The sequence below is a fragment of the Tachypleus tridentatus genome, chromosome 3 (genome assembly GCF_004210375.1).
Source record: "Tachypleus tridentatus isolate NWPU-2018 chromosome 3, ASM421037v1, whole genome shotgun sequence".
In the NCBI taxonomy this organism is placed as follows: Eukaryota; Metazoa; Arthropoda; class Merostomata; order Xiphosura; family Limulidae; genus Tachypleus; species Tachypleus tridentatus.
This window is the reverse complement of record NC_134827.1, coordinates 70,135,977-70,153,727: the sequence shown is the minus strand read 5'-3', so window position 1 is coordinate 70,153,727 and position 17,751 is coordinate 70,135,977. Positions and strand designations below refer to the sequence as shown.

Sequence of the window (17,751 nt, the reverse complement as noted above, 5' to 3'; positions counted from 1 at the left end):
ACCAAACATGCTCGACCTTTCAGCCGTGGGGGCGTTATAATGTTACGGTCAATCCCACTATTCGTTGGTAAAAGAGTAGCCCAAGAGTTGGCGGTGGGTGGTGATGACTAGCTGTCTTCCCTCTAGTCTTACACTGCTAAATTAGGGACGGCTAGCACAGATAGCCCTCGAGTAGCTTTGTGCGAAATTCCAAAACAAACAAACAAACAATCCTTTATGCTGCCATCTAGTGCTTAGCATACAATATATAAATACTTGTAATGTATTTTTCTAGGTTTCAGTGTATGAACTGTCTTCGTGTAAAACTTTTATGTTTATTAAACCTACATAGCTTAGTTCTAAAGAAAAGTCAAAGATAACAGATGATGTAACTACTACTAGTTAGGAAATATAATGTTGTATATGAAATGTAAAGTTATAAATGACTAAAATACATATTGAATTAACGATATTTAATATCGTAAATTATACCAATACACATAAATTTACGTCATATTTAGTATACGGCAAGTTTTAAACGTTTGTTTTGATTTTAAACAAGATCCAACTTTTGCTTTCGTAATTTAACAATTAATTTTCCTCTACAATTGTGGTTCACTACTCTTGTGGTTCTGTAGACTTTATCCAACCAGCAAAGTTTCTAGGAAGTTACTCATGATTTCATTAAGAATAACATATCTCGAATCTTTCACTGTAAATTTTCATTTTCACATGTTTACGAAAAGTTCAAGTTCACCTGAATTATTACGCAAAATCAACAACATATGGTGTAAACTCTGAACAATCTCTTTCATATAAGATTTGTCTAGATCTGTTTATTCTAATTTTAAATTAATCCAACAAATGATGCAACTGTAATACGTATATAACAAAGCTAGCGGAAACACGGATTCTAGCTTACAACAACACATTTTTGACAAGTTTAGGCTCTGCATTTGATATATTCAATCACATAATTGTGGTACTTTCAAAATACATGTTTTTGAATGTTTATTATTTTGAACGTTTCGTTATCGAAATTATTACTGAATAAAACACATAATTTCAAAACTTTCCAATAGATGGCAATATATAAATTCTAATACGCGTGCAATCGACTTCGTCAAACGAGGTTTAATACGAATTTTGATTACTAGTGTTTCTGTTATAATTTTACTTGTGACGCAGGGTGGCATTATATTTAAAACATTGAGTATTATAATTATCTTCTTTAGAGTGAAGGTTCTATTGGAACTTTTATTTATCGTAGTACTAGAATTTATTGATACATTCAGTGTTGCGTTTAAAATGAACCAAGTGACATCGACGTTAACCTCTATCTTTTGGTTCGGTTTGATTCAATACGTAAAGGAAGGAGATGTAAGACTTTGCAAAATATGATCCTCTATACAAAACAAGGGACTTTGTTTATTTAACCCAGACTTTACAAAGTTGTAATTCTTTTTCATCTTGATGCTTTAGAGTAGGGGTTCCCAACCTTTTGGCACTCGCGACTTGAAAATGTAATTGATGAAATAAAATTAATGTTATCCCAAGCTACTTCTAACAAGGCTACGCGACTCCCCTGCCAAGGCTTTGCGACCCCACAGGGGGGTCGCGACCCACCGGTTGGGAACCCCTGCTTTAGAGGATGCGTTATGAGAATGACGACCAAATCCCACTAAACGATTATTGTAACTCCACGAGTTTGATTTGGATGCAGTTAAGTCTTTCATGCATCTACAAGAGTATGGTGTTACCCTTCAGTCATTCCAACGTTTCAGAGATCTAAAATAGAATTACGTTATATTTAAGTTACTCCAACTTTTTACAGTTCTAGAATACAATGTTGCTTTTCTATGGCTAATTCAACTTTACGCATATCTAGGTTAGAATAATTTTGTACTTTAGTTACCTCGTCTTTTTACAGGTCTAGTTTGGAACAGTGTTGTCCTACAGTTATTTCACATCTCACAAATGTAAATTATAATTTTGTTATCCTTTAGTTATCCACGTTTTAAATGGATTTTAGAGTAGAGCGGCATCGTTCTTTTCATATATCTAGATTAGACAATGTTGTTCTTTACTTGTTTTCACAAATCTAGAATAGAATAGTGTTACCCTCTGGTAATCCCAATGTTTCACAGATCTAGACTAGGATAATTTAACATTTAGTTACTTCAATTTTGAAAAGATTTTAAACTAGAATGATTTTGTTTGTTACTTACCGTAACTTTTTAACAGATATAAAATGGTATCGTCGTTTAATTATTCTCATATATCTAGAGCACAACGATGTTGTCCTTATTTATTCACACTTTTCACATATCTACAACAGAATAATTTGACCTTTGGTTATACTGATTTTTCACACACCTAGACTAGAATACGGTTGTCCTTTAGTTACCTCCAACTTTTCACAACTGTAGACTAGAAGAGTGTTGTCTTTCAGGTACCCAGATTTTAAAAATCTAGGCGACAGTGATGTCGTCCTTTACTCAACCCAACTATTCACAAATCTGTATTAGAATAATATTGTTCTTTAGTTATCTAAACTTTCACAAATCTACTTTAGCATTTTGTTATTATTTTAATAATTCCACCTTTTCATAGATCTACACTAGAATCGTGTTATCCTTTAGTTACTCCAAGCTTTCGGCAGATCTACAATCCAGTGGTATTCGTCATTGGTTACCTTAAAGTTTCACAGGTATTAAATACAATGATGTTTTCATTTGGTTATCTAAAACTGTTTATAGGTCTAGACTGGGATAGTTTTGCCAATTAGTTGCTCCAGCTTTTCACAGATCTAGTTTAGAACAGTATTGTCATTTAGTTTATCCACACTTTTCACAGATCTATACGAGGATATGATTGCGCTTTAGTAACCCCAACTTTTTATAAAAGTAGAAAACAATACTATTCTCCTTCAACCACTTCAAATTTTCAAAAATTTAGACTATGACAGTATTGTTCTTTAGTTAACCCAACTTTTCACAAATCTGGTCTAGAATGATATCGTTCTTTAATTATTTTCAGAGATCTAGATTAGAATAGAAGTATCCTTTAATCAACCAAACTTTCACAGATATAGATTATAATAGTGTTGTATTTTAGTTACTTTAACTTTTCACAGATCTAAATTAAAGCTCTATTATTCTTCAGTTAACTCATTTTTCACAAATCTAGAACATAATAGTGTTGTCTTTTCGTTATCCCAACACTCCACAGATCTAAACTAAGATTAGGTTGTCCTTTAGTAACTCCAATTTTTCACACATCTAGAAGACAATAGTTTTCCTTTAGTTATCTACACTTTTCTCATATCTAGCATAGAATAGTTTTGTCCTTTCCTTACTCCAGCTATTCACAAATCTTAATTATAACTTTGTTCTACTTTAATTACCTCGATTTTAACAAATCTTGATTAGAATGTTTTTATCCTTTCGTTATACCTTGTTTTCACAGATTTAGACTAGGATAATATTGCTTTTTAGTCATTTTCACAGAGCTACATTAGAATGCTGTTATCCTTTAGTTGTCCAAACATTTTACAGATTCTGACTAGAATGATGTTATGCTTTAATAATCTCAACTTTTCACGGATCTAGATAAGAATGGTATTGTCGTTCAGCTACAGAGCTACATTAGAATGCTGTTACCCTTTAGTTGTCCAAACATTTTACAGATTCTGACTAGAATGATGTTATGCTTTAATAATCTCAACTTTTCACGGATCTAGATAAGAATGGTATTGTCGTTCAGCTACTCCAGATTGTCAAAAACCTAGACTCTAATGGAACCACCATTTAGTTTTTCAAACATTTTACAGATTCTGACTAGAATGATGTTATGCTTTAATAACCTCAACTTTTCACAGATCTAGATAAGAATGGTATTGTCATTCAGCTACTCCAGATTGTCAAAAACCTAGACTCTAATGGAACCACCATTTAGTTTTTCAAACATTTTACAAATCTAGAGGATAACAGTGTTAAGTTAACGCAAATTTTCGCAGATCTAGACTAAGATACAATTGTCTTTTGCTTACCTCAACTTTTACATATGTAGAATGGTATCGTCATTTGATTCTTTTCAAAGAGTAATGGTGTTATCTTTTTGTTATATCTTCCTTTCACAGATCCAGACTAGAATGATGTTGTGCTTTGGTAGACCACACTTTTCGCATACATAGGATAGACTAGTTTAATCCTTTAGTTACCACAACATATCACATACCTAGGCTATAAGGATAATGCCCTTTACTCATCAACATTTACTTTTCACAAAATTAAATTAGAATTCTGTTATCCTACAGTTATCCCCATTTTCACAGATTTAGCTTAGATAACCCCAGCTCTTCAATGATATAAATAAGACTGGTATTCTCCTTCATTTTCTCCAGTTTTTCAAAAATCTAGACTAGAATGGGGTTATTCTTTGATTGCTGAAACTTTTCACAGACCAAAATTAGCATAGTGTTGTCATTTAGTCATCTACATTTTTCACAAACACAGATTAAAATATATGCTGTTTTTATTTTTATTCACAGTTTTCATAGATATGGACTGGAATAGTGTTATTTTTAGTTACTTCAACTTTTCACACATCTGTACTAGAAATATTTTCTTTGATTGACCTGAAGACGAAAAGTGGAAGACTTTCAAAACGACGTCCTTTACACTTATGTCTCCATAACAGGCAATTGCCGTCCATTCTACCAAGTATCATCATTAAAAATGTGTCGTTTTAAATTATTTTCACAGATCTAGATTGGATGGTGTTGTAATTTACTTATTTTAAGAGATCTAGAATAGCATGGCGTTACTCTTTAGTAATTCCAACTTTTCATAGATCTAGATTAAAATGGTGTTATCCTGTAGTTATCTACACTTTTTGAACAAATATAACATAAACGTTTGTTCTCCTTTAGTTACCTCAGTTTTCACAAATCTAAAATAGAATGGCATTGTCCTCTCGTTATCCCAAGATTTCAGAGATCTAGATTAAAAGGGGGTTGTTAAAAGTAACCCCAACTTTTCCAAAAACTTATATTAGTGTTTCCATTTTAGCCACACATTTCACAGATTTAGGTTAGAATGATGTTGTCCCTTAGTTACCCCAAATGTTTACAGATCGACAATATAAAGGTATTTCTTGATTATCCCAACGGTTCACATATCTAAACTAGAATGATTTTGCCTTTTACCTACCTCAAATATTCACACATATAGAATGGTATCGTACGTTAATTGTTTTCAAAGATGTAGACTACAATGGTGTTGTCCTTTAGTTTTCCACACTTTTCTCAGATATACTATAGAACAGATGTGTCCTTTTGTTACCCCAACTATTCACAAATCTAAATTAGAATTTTGTTCTCCTTTATTACCTTAATGTTCACAAATCTAGACTAGAATGGTGTTGTCCTTTTGTTATACTTTTTTTCACAGATCTAGACTAAGATGGTGTTATTTTACAGTTGTTTTTCTTATGTATTCAAACGTTTTACAGACCTAAACAAGAATGGTTTTGTCCTTTAGTTACCCACACTTTTCACATGTCTAGGATAGAATACTTTTGTTCTTTAATTACCCCAACTTTTCACGCACATATACACTAGAATATTGTTGTCCTTTATTTATCCACACTTTTCACAGATCGAGACTAGAAAGACGTTGTATTTCGATTAACCTACTTTCTCAAACATTTAAACTAAAATAATGTCGTTATTTTTACACATCTAGGTTAGAATGTGGTTGTTTAATTACCCCAACTTTTCAAAAATCTAGTATAGAATAATGTTGTTCTTTATTTATCCACACTTTTTCACAAATCTAGACTACATTAGTATTAACCTTTAGTTACCCAAATCTTTCACAGCTCTTGACTAGAATAGTGTTATCTTAGTTACCTAGGCCTGGCATGGCCAAGCGTGTTAAGGCGTGCGACTCGTAATCTGAGGGTCGCGGGTTCGCATCCCCGTCGCGTCAAACATGCTCGCCCTTTTAGCCGTGGAGGCGTTATAATGTTACGGTCAATCTCACTAGTTGCTGGTAAAAGAGTAGTGGGTGGTGATGACTAGCTGCCTTCCCTCTAGTCTTACACTGCTAAATTAGGGATGGCTAGCACAGATAGCCCTCGAGTAGCTTTGTGCGAAATTAAAAACAAACAAACAAGTCTTAGTTACCTCAACTTTTCACAAATCTAAACTAGAGTGGTGTTATCCTTTACTCATCCACACTTTTCACAAGTCTAGACTAGAATTTTTTGTCCTTTAGTTACTTCACACTCTTGACATATCTAGACTAGTTTTAGTTATTTTTACAGATCTAAAAAAGCATGGTGTCACCCCTTTAGTCATCGTATGTTTTCACAGATAAAGGTGTTATCTTATAGTTACCCCAACATTTTTAGAGATCAAGAATACAATAGTGTTTTACTTTTGTTACCTCAATTTTTTTAATAGTCTAGAATATATTGGTGGTATCTTTTCTTTATCTCAGCTTTTCACAGATCAAGAATGGTATTGTCTTTTAATCAGTTTCACAGATTAAAAATACAAAAGTGTTGTCCTTTAGCTATTTACACAAGTTAAATTAGAATTTTGTTATCCTTTAATTAACTCATTTTCAATAACCCCACTTTTCAGAAAAATCTGGACTTAAATATATCTAACTTTAAGCTTTTTGTTTGTTTTGGAATTTCGCACAAAGCTACTCGAGGGCTATCTGTGTTAGCCGTCCCTAATTTTGCAGTGTAAGACTAGAGGGAAGGCAGTTAGTCATCACCACCCACCGCCAACTCTTGGGCTACTCTTTTACCAACGAATAATGGGATTGACCGTCACATTATACGCCCCCACGGGTGGGAGGGCGAGCATGTTTAGCGCGACGCGGGCGCGAACCCGCGACCCTCAGATTACGAGTCGCACGCCTTACGCGCTTGGCCATGCCAGGCCCTCACTTTAAGCTATTCCAACTTTTTACTGATCTAGAGAAGAATAGTATCGTCCTATAAATACCCCAATGTTTGACATATCTAAGCTTGTCGTCCTTTATTTATCTACACTTTTCCCAGATCTAGACAATAATAGCGTTGACTTTACGTTACCACAAATGTTGTTTATTTAGCCTAATCCACAATAGAATTGTGATGTTCTTTTGTTATCCCAACTTTTACAAATTTAGACTAGAACGGTATTTACCTTTGGTTGCCGTCATTTTTCATAGGCCTAGACTATAATAGATTACTTAATATATATTTTCTACCACATTTTAGAACGGATAAAAAATGGGGAGTGAAAATAATTTAATAAATTCTGATAAGTGACGCTTTTCTCTACCCTATGAACATTGTTTTAAAAGAACGGAAAATCTACTTCAAGTTAATTGTATAAACGTGTGTGTGTTTTTTTACAGCAAAGCCACATCGGGTTATCTGCTGAGTCCACCGAAGTTGTATAAATATTGTTATAGACCATATTTTATGATTAAGACGTTTGTATCACTGTTTCTTTCGAAGGAGTTTTAAATGCCGCGTGACGAGTGCATTGATTAATAAATAGTATTTTCTTGAATGTTAGAAATGATTTTCGCGATATAAAATGTTAATTAGAATAGAGTAAGATTAGTTGTTAATCAATTTTTAAATCGAGTGTGTTAGTTTATCTACTATTTAGTCAGTTCGTTTTTTTTATTATTATTTAGAGTTTGTGTTTTGAAGAAATACTAGATATAAAGAAATGTTGCAAGTAAATAACGCTGCAGTAACATGTCGAAGAAATAATTCCTTCCAACAAAATACAACTGTGTTTGCTTGTGTGTATGTATTAAGCTGCTAAGCGCATTTATTTTACATCACCCAATTATTTTGATATCCTGTGGAAAAATATTTCTAAAACCAAAACCCTACTTGCGCCTGGCACTAACATTGCTGTGAATCGATAAGCTAGAATTGTTTCTAGGATTTACGCGCATGCGTCATATCGATCGTTCCGCAGCTGTGACGTCACCGATTCTAGCGAAGTAAGGTTACATAGAAGATTTGCTTGTAGGTTATCGTTACGCTATACGTTGTTTACATGTTTTACTTTATTTCGAATTTCCTTCTACAGTTTAAAATGCCCGTTTAAATTCTAATAAACGCTAAAAAATATTGATTTGGATTATGTCAAAACTTTCTCTTCTGTAAATAGATAAGAATGACACAGACGGAATGAGATAATAGCAAGCACGAGGAGTCCTTCACCATGTGGACAGAGTAGATAGACACCTATGGTAAGGCACGCTTAACCATACGGTATCTGTCGACCTCTCCTCTCCCACCCCATCTCCAGCTGTGGTTCTGTGTATTTTGTCAGCATCTGTAGTTTTGGTTATCACAGAAACCTTGATGTTGGGCGTCTTTCGTAAGCACTTGAAACCCAAGCGGTAAGCCTGATTTTTATACCATGTTATTTAATATAGTAGAAGAAAACATTCGAGTAGAACCAAACAGTAAGCCTAACCTCTTACGTAACTATAGTAAAAAAAACATCCGGATGAAACCCAACCAACAAGCCTAACTAATTCCTTATGTAACTACAGCAGAAAAACTTTCAAGTAAAACCCAAGTGATAATCCTAAGTTCTTATAAAACTACTACAGAAAAACATCCAAATAGAACCCAAACTCTCTAAGACTAACTTCTACAGCATAAAAATCATCTAGGAGTAATTAAATTATTGCTTTATTAAATACAGTTTGGAAAGTTTTTATAGACTGGGCATGTTTAACAGCATCATTTGTAAATCGAGAGAATTATTTGAAAGATGTTATTATTATATAAAAAGAAAAAAGTGTAATCTAGTAATTAGCGTTCCGGAATCACATACGTAGGATCTCAGGATCGAGAAGTGACGAAACCGAAACATGATTCCGTTTGTGGTATAAAAGTGATAGTTAATCCCGCTATTCGGTTAAGTGTAACCATTTCATGAGGCGAGTGTTAAAATTACGCCGCAGAGTTTTTGATAAAAAAGTTAATAAAGGTAGAGAAAACATTTACCAAGCATATACATATATATATATATATATTAGTTGTTGACTCAAGTGGAATCAAGGATGTATACAGGTATTAGTTGTTGACTCAAGTGGAATCAAGGATGTATACAGGTATTAGTTGTTGACTCAAGTGGAATCAAGGATGTATACAGGTATTAGTTGTTGACTCAAGTGGAATCAAGGATGTATAGAGATATTAGTTGTTGACTCAAGTGGAATCAAGGATGTATACAGGTATTAGTTGTTGACTCAAGTGGAATCAAGGATGTATACAGGTATTAGTTGTTGACTCAAGTGGAATCAAGGATGTATAGAGATATTAGTTGTTGACTCAAGTGGAATCAAAGATGTATACAGGTATTAGTTGTTGACTCAAGTGGGATCAAGGATGTATTTAGGTATTAGATGTTGACTCTGTTGGGATCAAGTATTATATACAAAACGATGTGTGTACTAAAGCATTTCATTTTTTCGTTTTTCTATGAAAACGTAGGATATTTTTTTCTGGTAGCAGCGGCATTTGAACCCTTGTCAATATTTCCTTTCTTAAGTAAATCAGACTTTGAGTGTTGCAACAAACAGTTGTGATGTTTTGATTAGTAGATTTGAACAAGTTCCACCATCTAATGGGTTCAATAAAATATACGCTGTTGTTATATACGATAGAGTGTTTAGTAATGGTCATCAAAAGTCTCTAGCATGATGTAATATGTTTCAGAGTAATAATTAATTTTTACTGGAATTTTTCATGTTATTTCGTTTTCAAGGACCAGATTGGCATTCTTCCTAAAACCTTCTGTTGTGTTCTATAATTGTTTTGTCCATTTATCCAGAGTGTCATTCTTCCTAAAACTTTCTGTTGTATTCTGTAATTTTGTACTTGTCCAGAGTGACATTTTCCTAAAACCTACTGCTGTGTTCTGAGCGTTTTCTATTTTGTCCAGAATGACACTCTCCCTACGAACTTATTGTCGTTTCCTGTTCTTTCTTTGTTCATTGGATGAATTCCCTCAAACTAAGAAGACATATTGATGGATATTTTCATCAAGGGAGTTCCAGGCAAAGTGATGAGACATCATCATCTGAGCGTGAGTGATATTCTCACATTTACAGACACAAGAGTTTGTTACAGTAAGTTACAAATTGGCACCTTTGAATTAGTCAGAGGATAGAAGGAAGTCTGCAGTGGCATCTGTTGTGGAAATACCTCAAAGATGCCATCATACCCAAGTACCCCTATCGAATCATGCTGAGAGTTAACCAGTCACCCACACATATTGTCACTGTGGTGCAACCAACACTGGTTTCCAAACATGAGAAGACTGTTCTGGTTCTCCCATGGTTTTGTTACTGATAATGTTTCTGCCTGAATGTAATTTTGGAAAGAGAAACAAACCATACATTTTGGGTGTAGTATATTGGGTGACTTTTGAATGAACTTAGTAACTATGACTCTCTTAAGGTAGCCAAATGCCTCGTCATCTAATTAGTGACGCGCATGAATGGATTAACAAGATTCCCACTGTCCCTATCTACTATCTAGCGAAACCACAGACAAGGGAACGGGCTTGGAGAAATCAGCGGGGAAACGTGGAATAATAGTGAGTTGATGGTTTTAACTGATGACTCAGCAGGTGCAGGAGAACCAATAGTATCTACACTTTGGTGATCAGCGAAGCGGTCAGAATTTTTGGTTTTGACTGACAGCTCTGTAGGTGCAGGACAACCAACAGCATGTGGTAGATATTACTACTGGAGCCCAAGCTAGGCCTGGCTACAGTGTTGGGGGAACATAGTGGACAATTTGTTCCATAAGATTTGTTGATTAACTCAACTGTATCAGGGTTTATTGAAGCTTGGTAAATATCCGTAAGGATAAAAGGGTGAGAGACAGAGTTTGTGGTTTATATAAATGTGTTGAGAATATTGGTATGTTTCACATCATTTCAGTCTTTTAAATAAAGCCATCACTTCGGCTAGTGGGTATCATCATCATTTTAGAGAATGGAAATAAATTAATTGGAAGTGGGTGGATAGGTAAATATTCAGCTATGTTTGTGGAATGTCACGCACAGAACGGAGGTTGTTGCTTTCACCCGCGGTTCTTTCATTGTCATCTTTCGAGTTGACATACTGTGAAAACTATCAGTGAGTTTGGGGAAATTATCTGATGTTTCCTAGACAGAGCCTATGAAAATTAGACTGCACCAGTGTTTTTGCGGAAGTGGATTACATTACATCATTTTACACAAGTGGTGTTATATGACTTACTGTGAATGAGGTATAGTGCATTGGTAAAATGTAACAACGTTATGGAGCCGTTGGATGGAATAAGCTGTTTTCTACCAATAAAACATGCACTATTAGCTCAGTAGTTATCTGGAGGAAGGGCAAAGTCCTGGGATCACTTTGTAATTGTAATAAGTCGACTTCCGGCTTCCATTGGTATGATTATTGACATGGTAAACAAAATGGAAGTAACCAAGGACAACATTAACACGGATGTTGCATTTTCCACCATTTTTGAGAGGAGTACATGGCAGCTTCTAACACTTTTGAAGTCACTGATTGGGGACTGTGCAAACAATCTGGACCCAGTTCAGCAATACCATCTGAGTAACATGGTGGTTGAACATACCAATACATTTATGGTAACAGATGGCGAATTACTGTTTTTCGACTTCCATTATGGAAGTTTCGCTGGAGCACCAGGGATGTGTTCAGCACTGAGAGCATTGAGATAAAATGGATGCTAAAGGGCAGGACCAGGAAACTTCGAGAGAGTGTAATGATAGTAAGAAAAAAATGATAAGTTAAAGTTTATGTTTATTTTAGACAAATGTATTGCGAATACAGTGACCCGCTAGAACTCTTTCCCTTGCTAGAACAAATGAGTCTCTATGTACTGGATAGTTTATATTAGTTCAAGACATTACATACAGCATCCGGATACTGGCAAGTCAAAGTGGAAGATGAGAGGAGCCCTAAGAATGTCTTTTGTAAAATGTATGGCTTTTATCGGTTTTGTGTAATGCATTTAACCTGTATAACATGTATTACACGTCTCAACTTGAGACCATTGTTAACAGGAGCTATGATCTTTAAATTATAATAATGAATCTGGCTGACACTTGTTTTCTACTTTAGTGAATTGTTACAAGGGAATATGAACTTTGAAATGTAAAAATGAACCTGACAGACAGTTTTTATGTCTAAGCATCGTCAACAGGAAAGCCCCCCACTAGTACAGCGGTAAGTCTACGGATTTACAGCACTAAAATCAGGGGTTCGATTCCTCTCGGTGGGCTCAGCAGATAGGTTGATGTGGTTTTGTTATAAGAAAACACACCGTCAACAGGAAAAAATTATTCTTTATTTGAAACCCTTCACTGGAACAGTGGTGTATCTGCGAAATTACAACGCTAGAAACGGGGTTTCGATACCCGTAGTGGGTAGAGCAGTATATACTTTTTGCTTAACTACAAAAAAAACCTTATTTGATACGGAAACTGACGATGTTTCAATTTTTTAGTAATTTCTGCAGATAAATAAAATCTGTGAGATTTGTAACGGTTTTATCATGACTTTTACTACGATTGAGTCGACAAAATCACACTAATTGAAAAATTCTGAAAATTACGTCTCTTTAAACATAATAAATACTATTTTTCGACATTTTAATATGTTGAAGTATGAGCAAAATGGTGAATAACTTTATTTTAGATAGCGCCCTCTTCAGCTGAAGACCAAATTTGGTACGTTGAGGATGGAGAATGTCATCAGTTATAATACAATAATAGTGTACACTTAAATATTTGTTTAACAACAGTTAAAAAAAAACGAGGTTAGCTTATGATAGGTTACGTTTCTTGAGAATATTCCAGTAACATATAAAAAGAACTATCATTTTAAAGTTTTTTATTTCTTACCCAAGTACTTGTGTTATTTCAGGTTTACTTGTTTATTGCTTTTTTATTTCTTACTATTATATTATACTAATATTACTAAAAGTAGTTACTGGTTAATGGTTTAATAGGGTATTTTAACATTTCTCAAAGATTTAGTGTTTATATAATGCATTGAATAATAGGAATATTGTAAACTAAGAGCTGGGTGACGTAGTGCCTTAAAATTAACACCATATTTTTTATCGGTCAAGATTATTAAATATCTAACATTGAGTTTTAAAGCAGGATCGCTGGTGTGAGTTAGCTTAATGACGAACACCTGTCTGTAGATTAGAAATTACAAAAAGTAGGTCACTGACTGACCCATATCTCTTCAGTCATCGCCCCATCAGTGTGTTAAGAATTACTCGGTCTGTTTATGCTGCATTCTCTAACAAAATTACTAGTCCGGTCGAAGCAATTACGTATGTAGGTATAACATATGTTTCTTTTGTGAATAAATTAATTAGAAGTAAAAACATAAATTGGTTTCACATTAATTAGCATAAGATGTTATGATTCATACGAACAGAAGAACATTGAGTCGAATAATGGTCAAAACACAGTGTGGAAAACCGCATCTCAACACGGTGGGTGTATATATGAAATCCTAATTCAATACACAAAGAACGTATATATATCTTAGGTACCCACTCAACACATAATTGATTTGTATATATCTTAAGTCACAACTCAGTACGAAGTAGGTACATTATTTTATATATTACGTCCCTACTGAACACACAATGTAATATACACATACTAGGTTCGATTTGATTGTGAGTCAGGATAGAGGATTCGATTCATTAGCTTGGGCTCTGATTCGGTATTTTCGAATTACATCGCTTATGATAAATCTTAGAATTTAGCTTTCAATTCAGTATATGTACTAGAACTAATTTCCTTGTAAGAACAGTTTTGTTATACTTTTGTACCATTGTTCTTCCAGACGTTTAAGTATATTTTATATTTTGTTTTTAGGAAGATATACTTCCTAAAAATTTTAATTTACCCTATATACCCTATAATATATATATGCACAGCCGAATCGATTGAAGATTCGATTTAATTCGAATATTTCTGGATGATTGGTTTCAAAAAACAAAATGATTCGAAGGGCACTAGATCCTAACTTAATATATAATAGACATATATATTAGACTCAACAATGTATGTGTGTGTATATATATATATATATTAGGCCTCTCAGTTCAACATACAATGGACGTGTATGTATATTAGGACCCGTCGCAATATACTATGGATGTGTGTGTGTGTATATATATATATAAGGTCCGAACTCAACACATAATGTATGTTTGTATGTACTAGGTCCTAGCCTAATACAATGGATATATGTATTGGTTTATTACACATGTTATAAGTAAAAGAGAAAACTACTATTGGAAAATAAACTTATGAATAGTTCAACTCTACAGTTAACATAGTATCAGACCATATGTAAAGTAGGCGCTAAAGAAAGGGGTTTGAACATCGAAATTTGTAAAAAATATTGCTCATTGTTTGGCCCATAGAATTTCTTAAAGGATATTTTGTACATTTTGATGAAAAATGGATAAAGTTATGCAAATAAAGGTCTTAATTACACAAAAACATTGGTTGTGTGTTTGTTGGATTACACAAGTGCTGTGTATAGTAGATGTCCTTTAACTTTTAAGTGACTAGAGAGAAGAGAAGGCATATACTCACTGTTTCTCACACCAACTGTTGGGCTGTTCTTGTTAGTTTGACCATCATTTTGTATGACGTATTGACTGCCATAAAAAAAGTGTTCTTCATTGTAGAACCTCAGTTCTACAGTCAGGCACACTAGCTGCTTACAGAAGTTTATTCTAAAACTGCGGTTGACGTAATTTGCCAAGTAATAAAACAGAGGTTTGATGACCCTTCCTAGGTTTTGATACTTATGGGTCCATACGTGAAGCATGTGACAGGCAAAAGGGGAAAAAATCTTATTTTTTCGTATAACATTTTGTTTGTTTATTCAAACGCAAAGCTACACAAATGGCGCTTTGCCTTGTGTTCGTCTTGGGATTGAACCTCGAACCTTAGTGGTATAAGTCTTCGAATTAAGGGATTTTTCAGGAAGGAAAAATTCCCATGATGTTCGATATTTACTATGCAGAGAATGAAATCATTAGACAGATGGGCAAGTCGTGACTAGGTGGACATGTGTGAACACATACCTGATTATTCTTTTGTAGGAGACAATCCGCTTCGCTCCTGGCTCAGTCATGCCACTTTAACAACAGCTGCTCACGAGATGTAGTTGACCTCGCGTACGAGATCCAAGGTTACAAGTGGGTAACTTTGCTTTGCTCTCACCGAATAGGTTTTGATTTTGTAATTCTTTGTGGAGTATGTAAGTGGATGGTTCAGAAAAAGAAGAATTCCTTTTCCGAACGTAGAGGCTTCTTATTTTCTTTTCCGCCATTGGTCCATACAATAAACTCCACTCTTGAAATCAGGATTAGGCTTCATACCTGCTATTTAATGTACGTGTGGATGATGTCAAAACAAAATAAATACCTTCGTAAACTCATCAAGCTTGTATTATTGTATAGCAACAAATGACATAATGGTCTTCGTGATTTATCCAAACCTCAACATAAAATACACACAAAGAAAAAATAAAACGTGACAATGAACCATATAATATCGACATTAGGAGACTCATTATTCACGCTACTTTGTACGGTAATCTGAAATGTCACGAGGATTCTTTAGAATTATTTATTTTATAAAACTAGAATTCAGTTTTCTGTGAAACATAATTCGTGTGTATTATCCCACACAGTTGCAGCACTACAAATATGGGTTTTACTCATTTGCAACTGTCTAGTTACTGCAGTTTAATTAAAATAGGTCCCACGTTATATGCCCTTTACATTTAATACAACTTATTTAGTGATCACTCTGCACGCCTTATAACAATGAGTGTGTTATAAGTGTGACGGTCAAATTCTACTATTTGAATAAAGTAGCCCAAGTTGATGATGGGTTCGGTTGAAAAGCACCATTTCTGCTAATTTATCAGTTTTAAATTAAAAAGACTTGTGCAGGTAGTCTTGATATATTTTTGCAATAATAGTCAAAAGAAACCAAAACTTTTTAAGGGCGTAGTAGAACTTATGACGTCACTTTGAAGAATGCGTTTCTTTACAGTTCTTTTTAGCAAGTTCGATGTCGAACGATATTTTTTCGCCTATAGCCAGATCATATGGTGATATCAACCTGCTTTAAAAATGGTGGCCACTCTTCTTGATGGCGCTATATAGCTAAGCCCGGGTACTCTTCTTGATAACACCAAAGTGATAAAGTAAAAATGGCGGAACTTCGACTATCTGTGGGAGCGTTATAATGTGCAGCCAACCACACTATTTTTGGTAAAAGAATAGCCCAAATGTTGACGGTGGGTGATGGTGGTTAGCTTCCCTCCTTCTAGTCTTTCACTGTTAAATTAGAGACAGCTAGCGCAGATAGCTTTTGTGTAGCTTTGCGCGACGCTCAAGCCAAACTCATTAATGACAATATATTTGCTAAGCTTGACTACTCTACTTGTTAACACTGGTGATATGGGGTGATTAGAAGTGTTGTCTAAGCTTGATCACATTTTTGATAACACCGTATACGTTAAGCCTGAACACTCTTCGTTATAGCTGTTTTTATCTCAGAACGGCTAGTATGGGTATTAACACTTTTATTGATAAGCAGAGAACAATGTTTTGACCTTCCTAGGTTATCTTCAAGTTTACAAAGAGAGATTGCAACTGATCGTTGCCGGACACGTGTCTTAGGGACGAGAGTATGTGTAAGACGTGTCTGGCAATGGTCAGTTGCAAACTCTGTTTGTTAACCTGAAGATGAGCTTGGAAGGTCGAAACGTTGTTCTCTCCTTATCAATAAAAGTGTTAATACCCATACCAGCCGTTCTGAGATCCATTTTTATTTCAAGTGGGTTTCTCGTAATCAAGAGTTGTGTGTTTGCTTAAGTTCAACACTAAACTCACGTTGTACAAGATTCTCATGCCCCCCTTCAGTGACACAGCGATATGTCTGCGGACATACAACACTAAAATCCGGGTCTCAACCCGCGTGGTAGGCAGAGCACAGATAGCTACTTGTGCAGCTTTATGCTTAATTACAAACAAACAAACATACAAGACTGTCGGATAAGAGATGTAAACGAGTTTGGTTGATGTCATAAACAACAGTTATTTTGTATTTATTACAAAGCTGCTAATGCTGTCTGCCGCTGTTTCTAGTTAAGCTAGCTACTGGTTAGAGAGAAGGCAGCCAGTAAACAGCACCTTACCGCCACATATTCACGCCAAGAGATTGACTGTCATTCTTACAACGCATCTACAGTTAAAGTGTGTGCAATATGTTTTTTGGTATTACTGTTGTAAATCGAGCAGTTTTAAAAAAAGTTTGTAATTCATCTCCCAAAAGCTGATTTGTAGAGGGAACCTGTGATAGAAAGATACATATAAGCTAGCAGGATCAAGTGTAAGTGAGGGATGATGAGGATTATTAGGATCAAGTGTAAGTGAGGGATGATGAGGATTATTAGGATCAAGTGTAAGTGTGGGATGTTAGAATTGTTAGGATCAAGTGTAAATATGGGGTGATTAGAATTGTTAGGATCAAGTGTAAATATGGGGTGATTAGAATTGTTAGGATCAAGTGTAAACGTGGCATAATTTCCTGCACATGAAAATGATGGTAGAAGTAAAATATCTGTGGTGATGAAACCCAAG

At 34.7% G+C, this 17,751-nt stretch overlaps 1 protein-coding gene across 3 annotated transcripts in view; it reads left to right on the top strand.

Moving 5' to 3' along the window:
- Positions 1 to 7,983: 7,983 nt before the first annotated feature.
- The window catches only part of LOC143247102 (uncharacterized), an 87,962-nt gene continuing 78,194 nt past the window's right edge, over positions 7,984 to 17,751 (top strand). For 2 of the 3 annotated variants that reach the window (XM_076494579.1, XM_076494577.1), the window contains exon 1: positions 8,042 to 8,411. In XM_076494579.1, the coding sequence (XP_076350694.1) occupies positions 8,374 to 8,411 (38 nt within the window). In that variant the 5' untranslated portion in view covers positions 8,042 to 8,373. The other variant, XM_076494578.1, reaches the window with a different exon arrangement.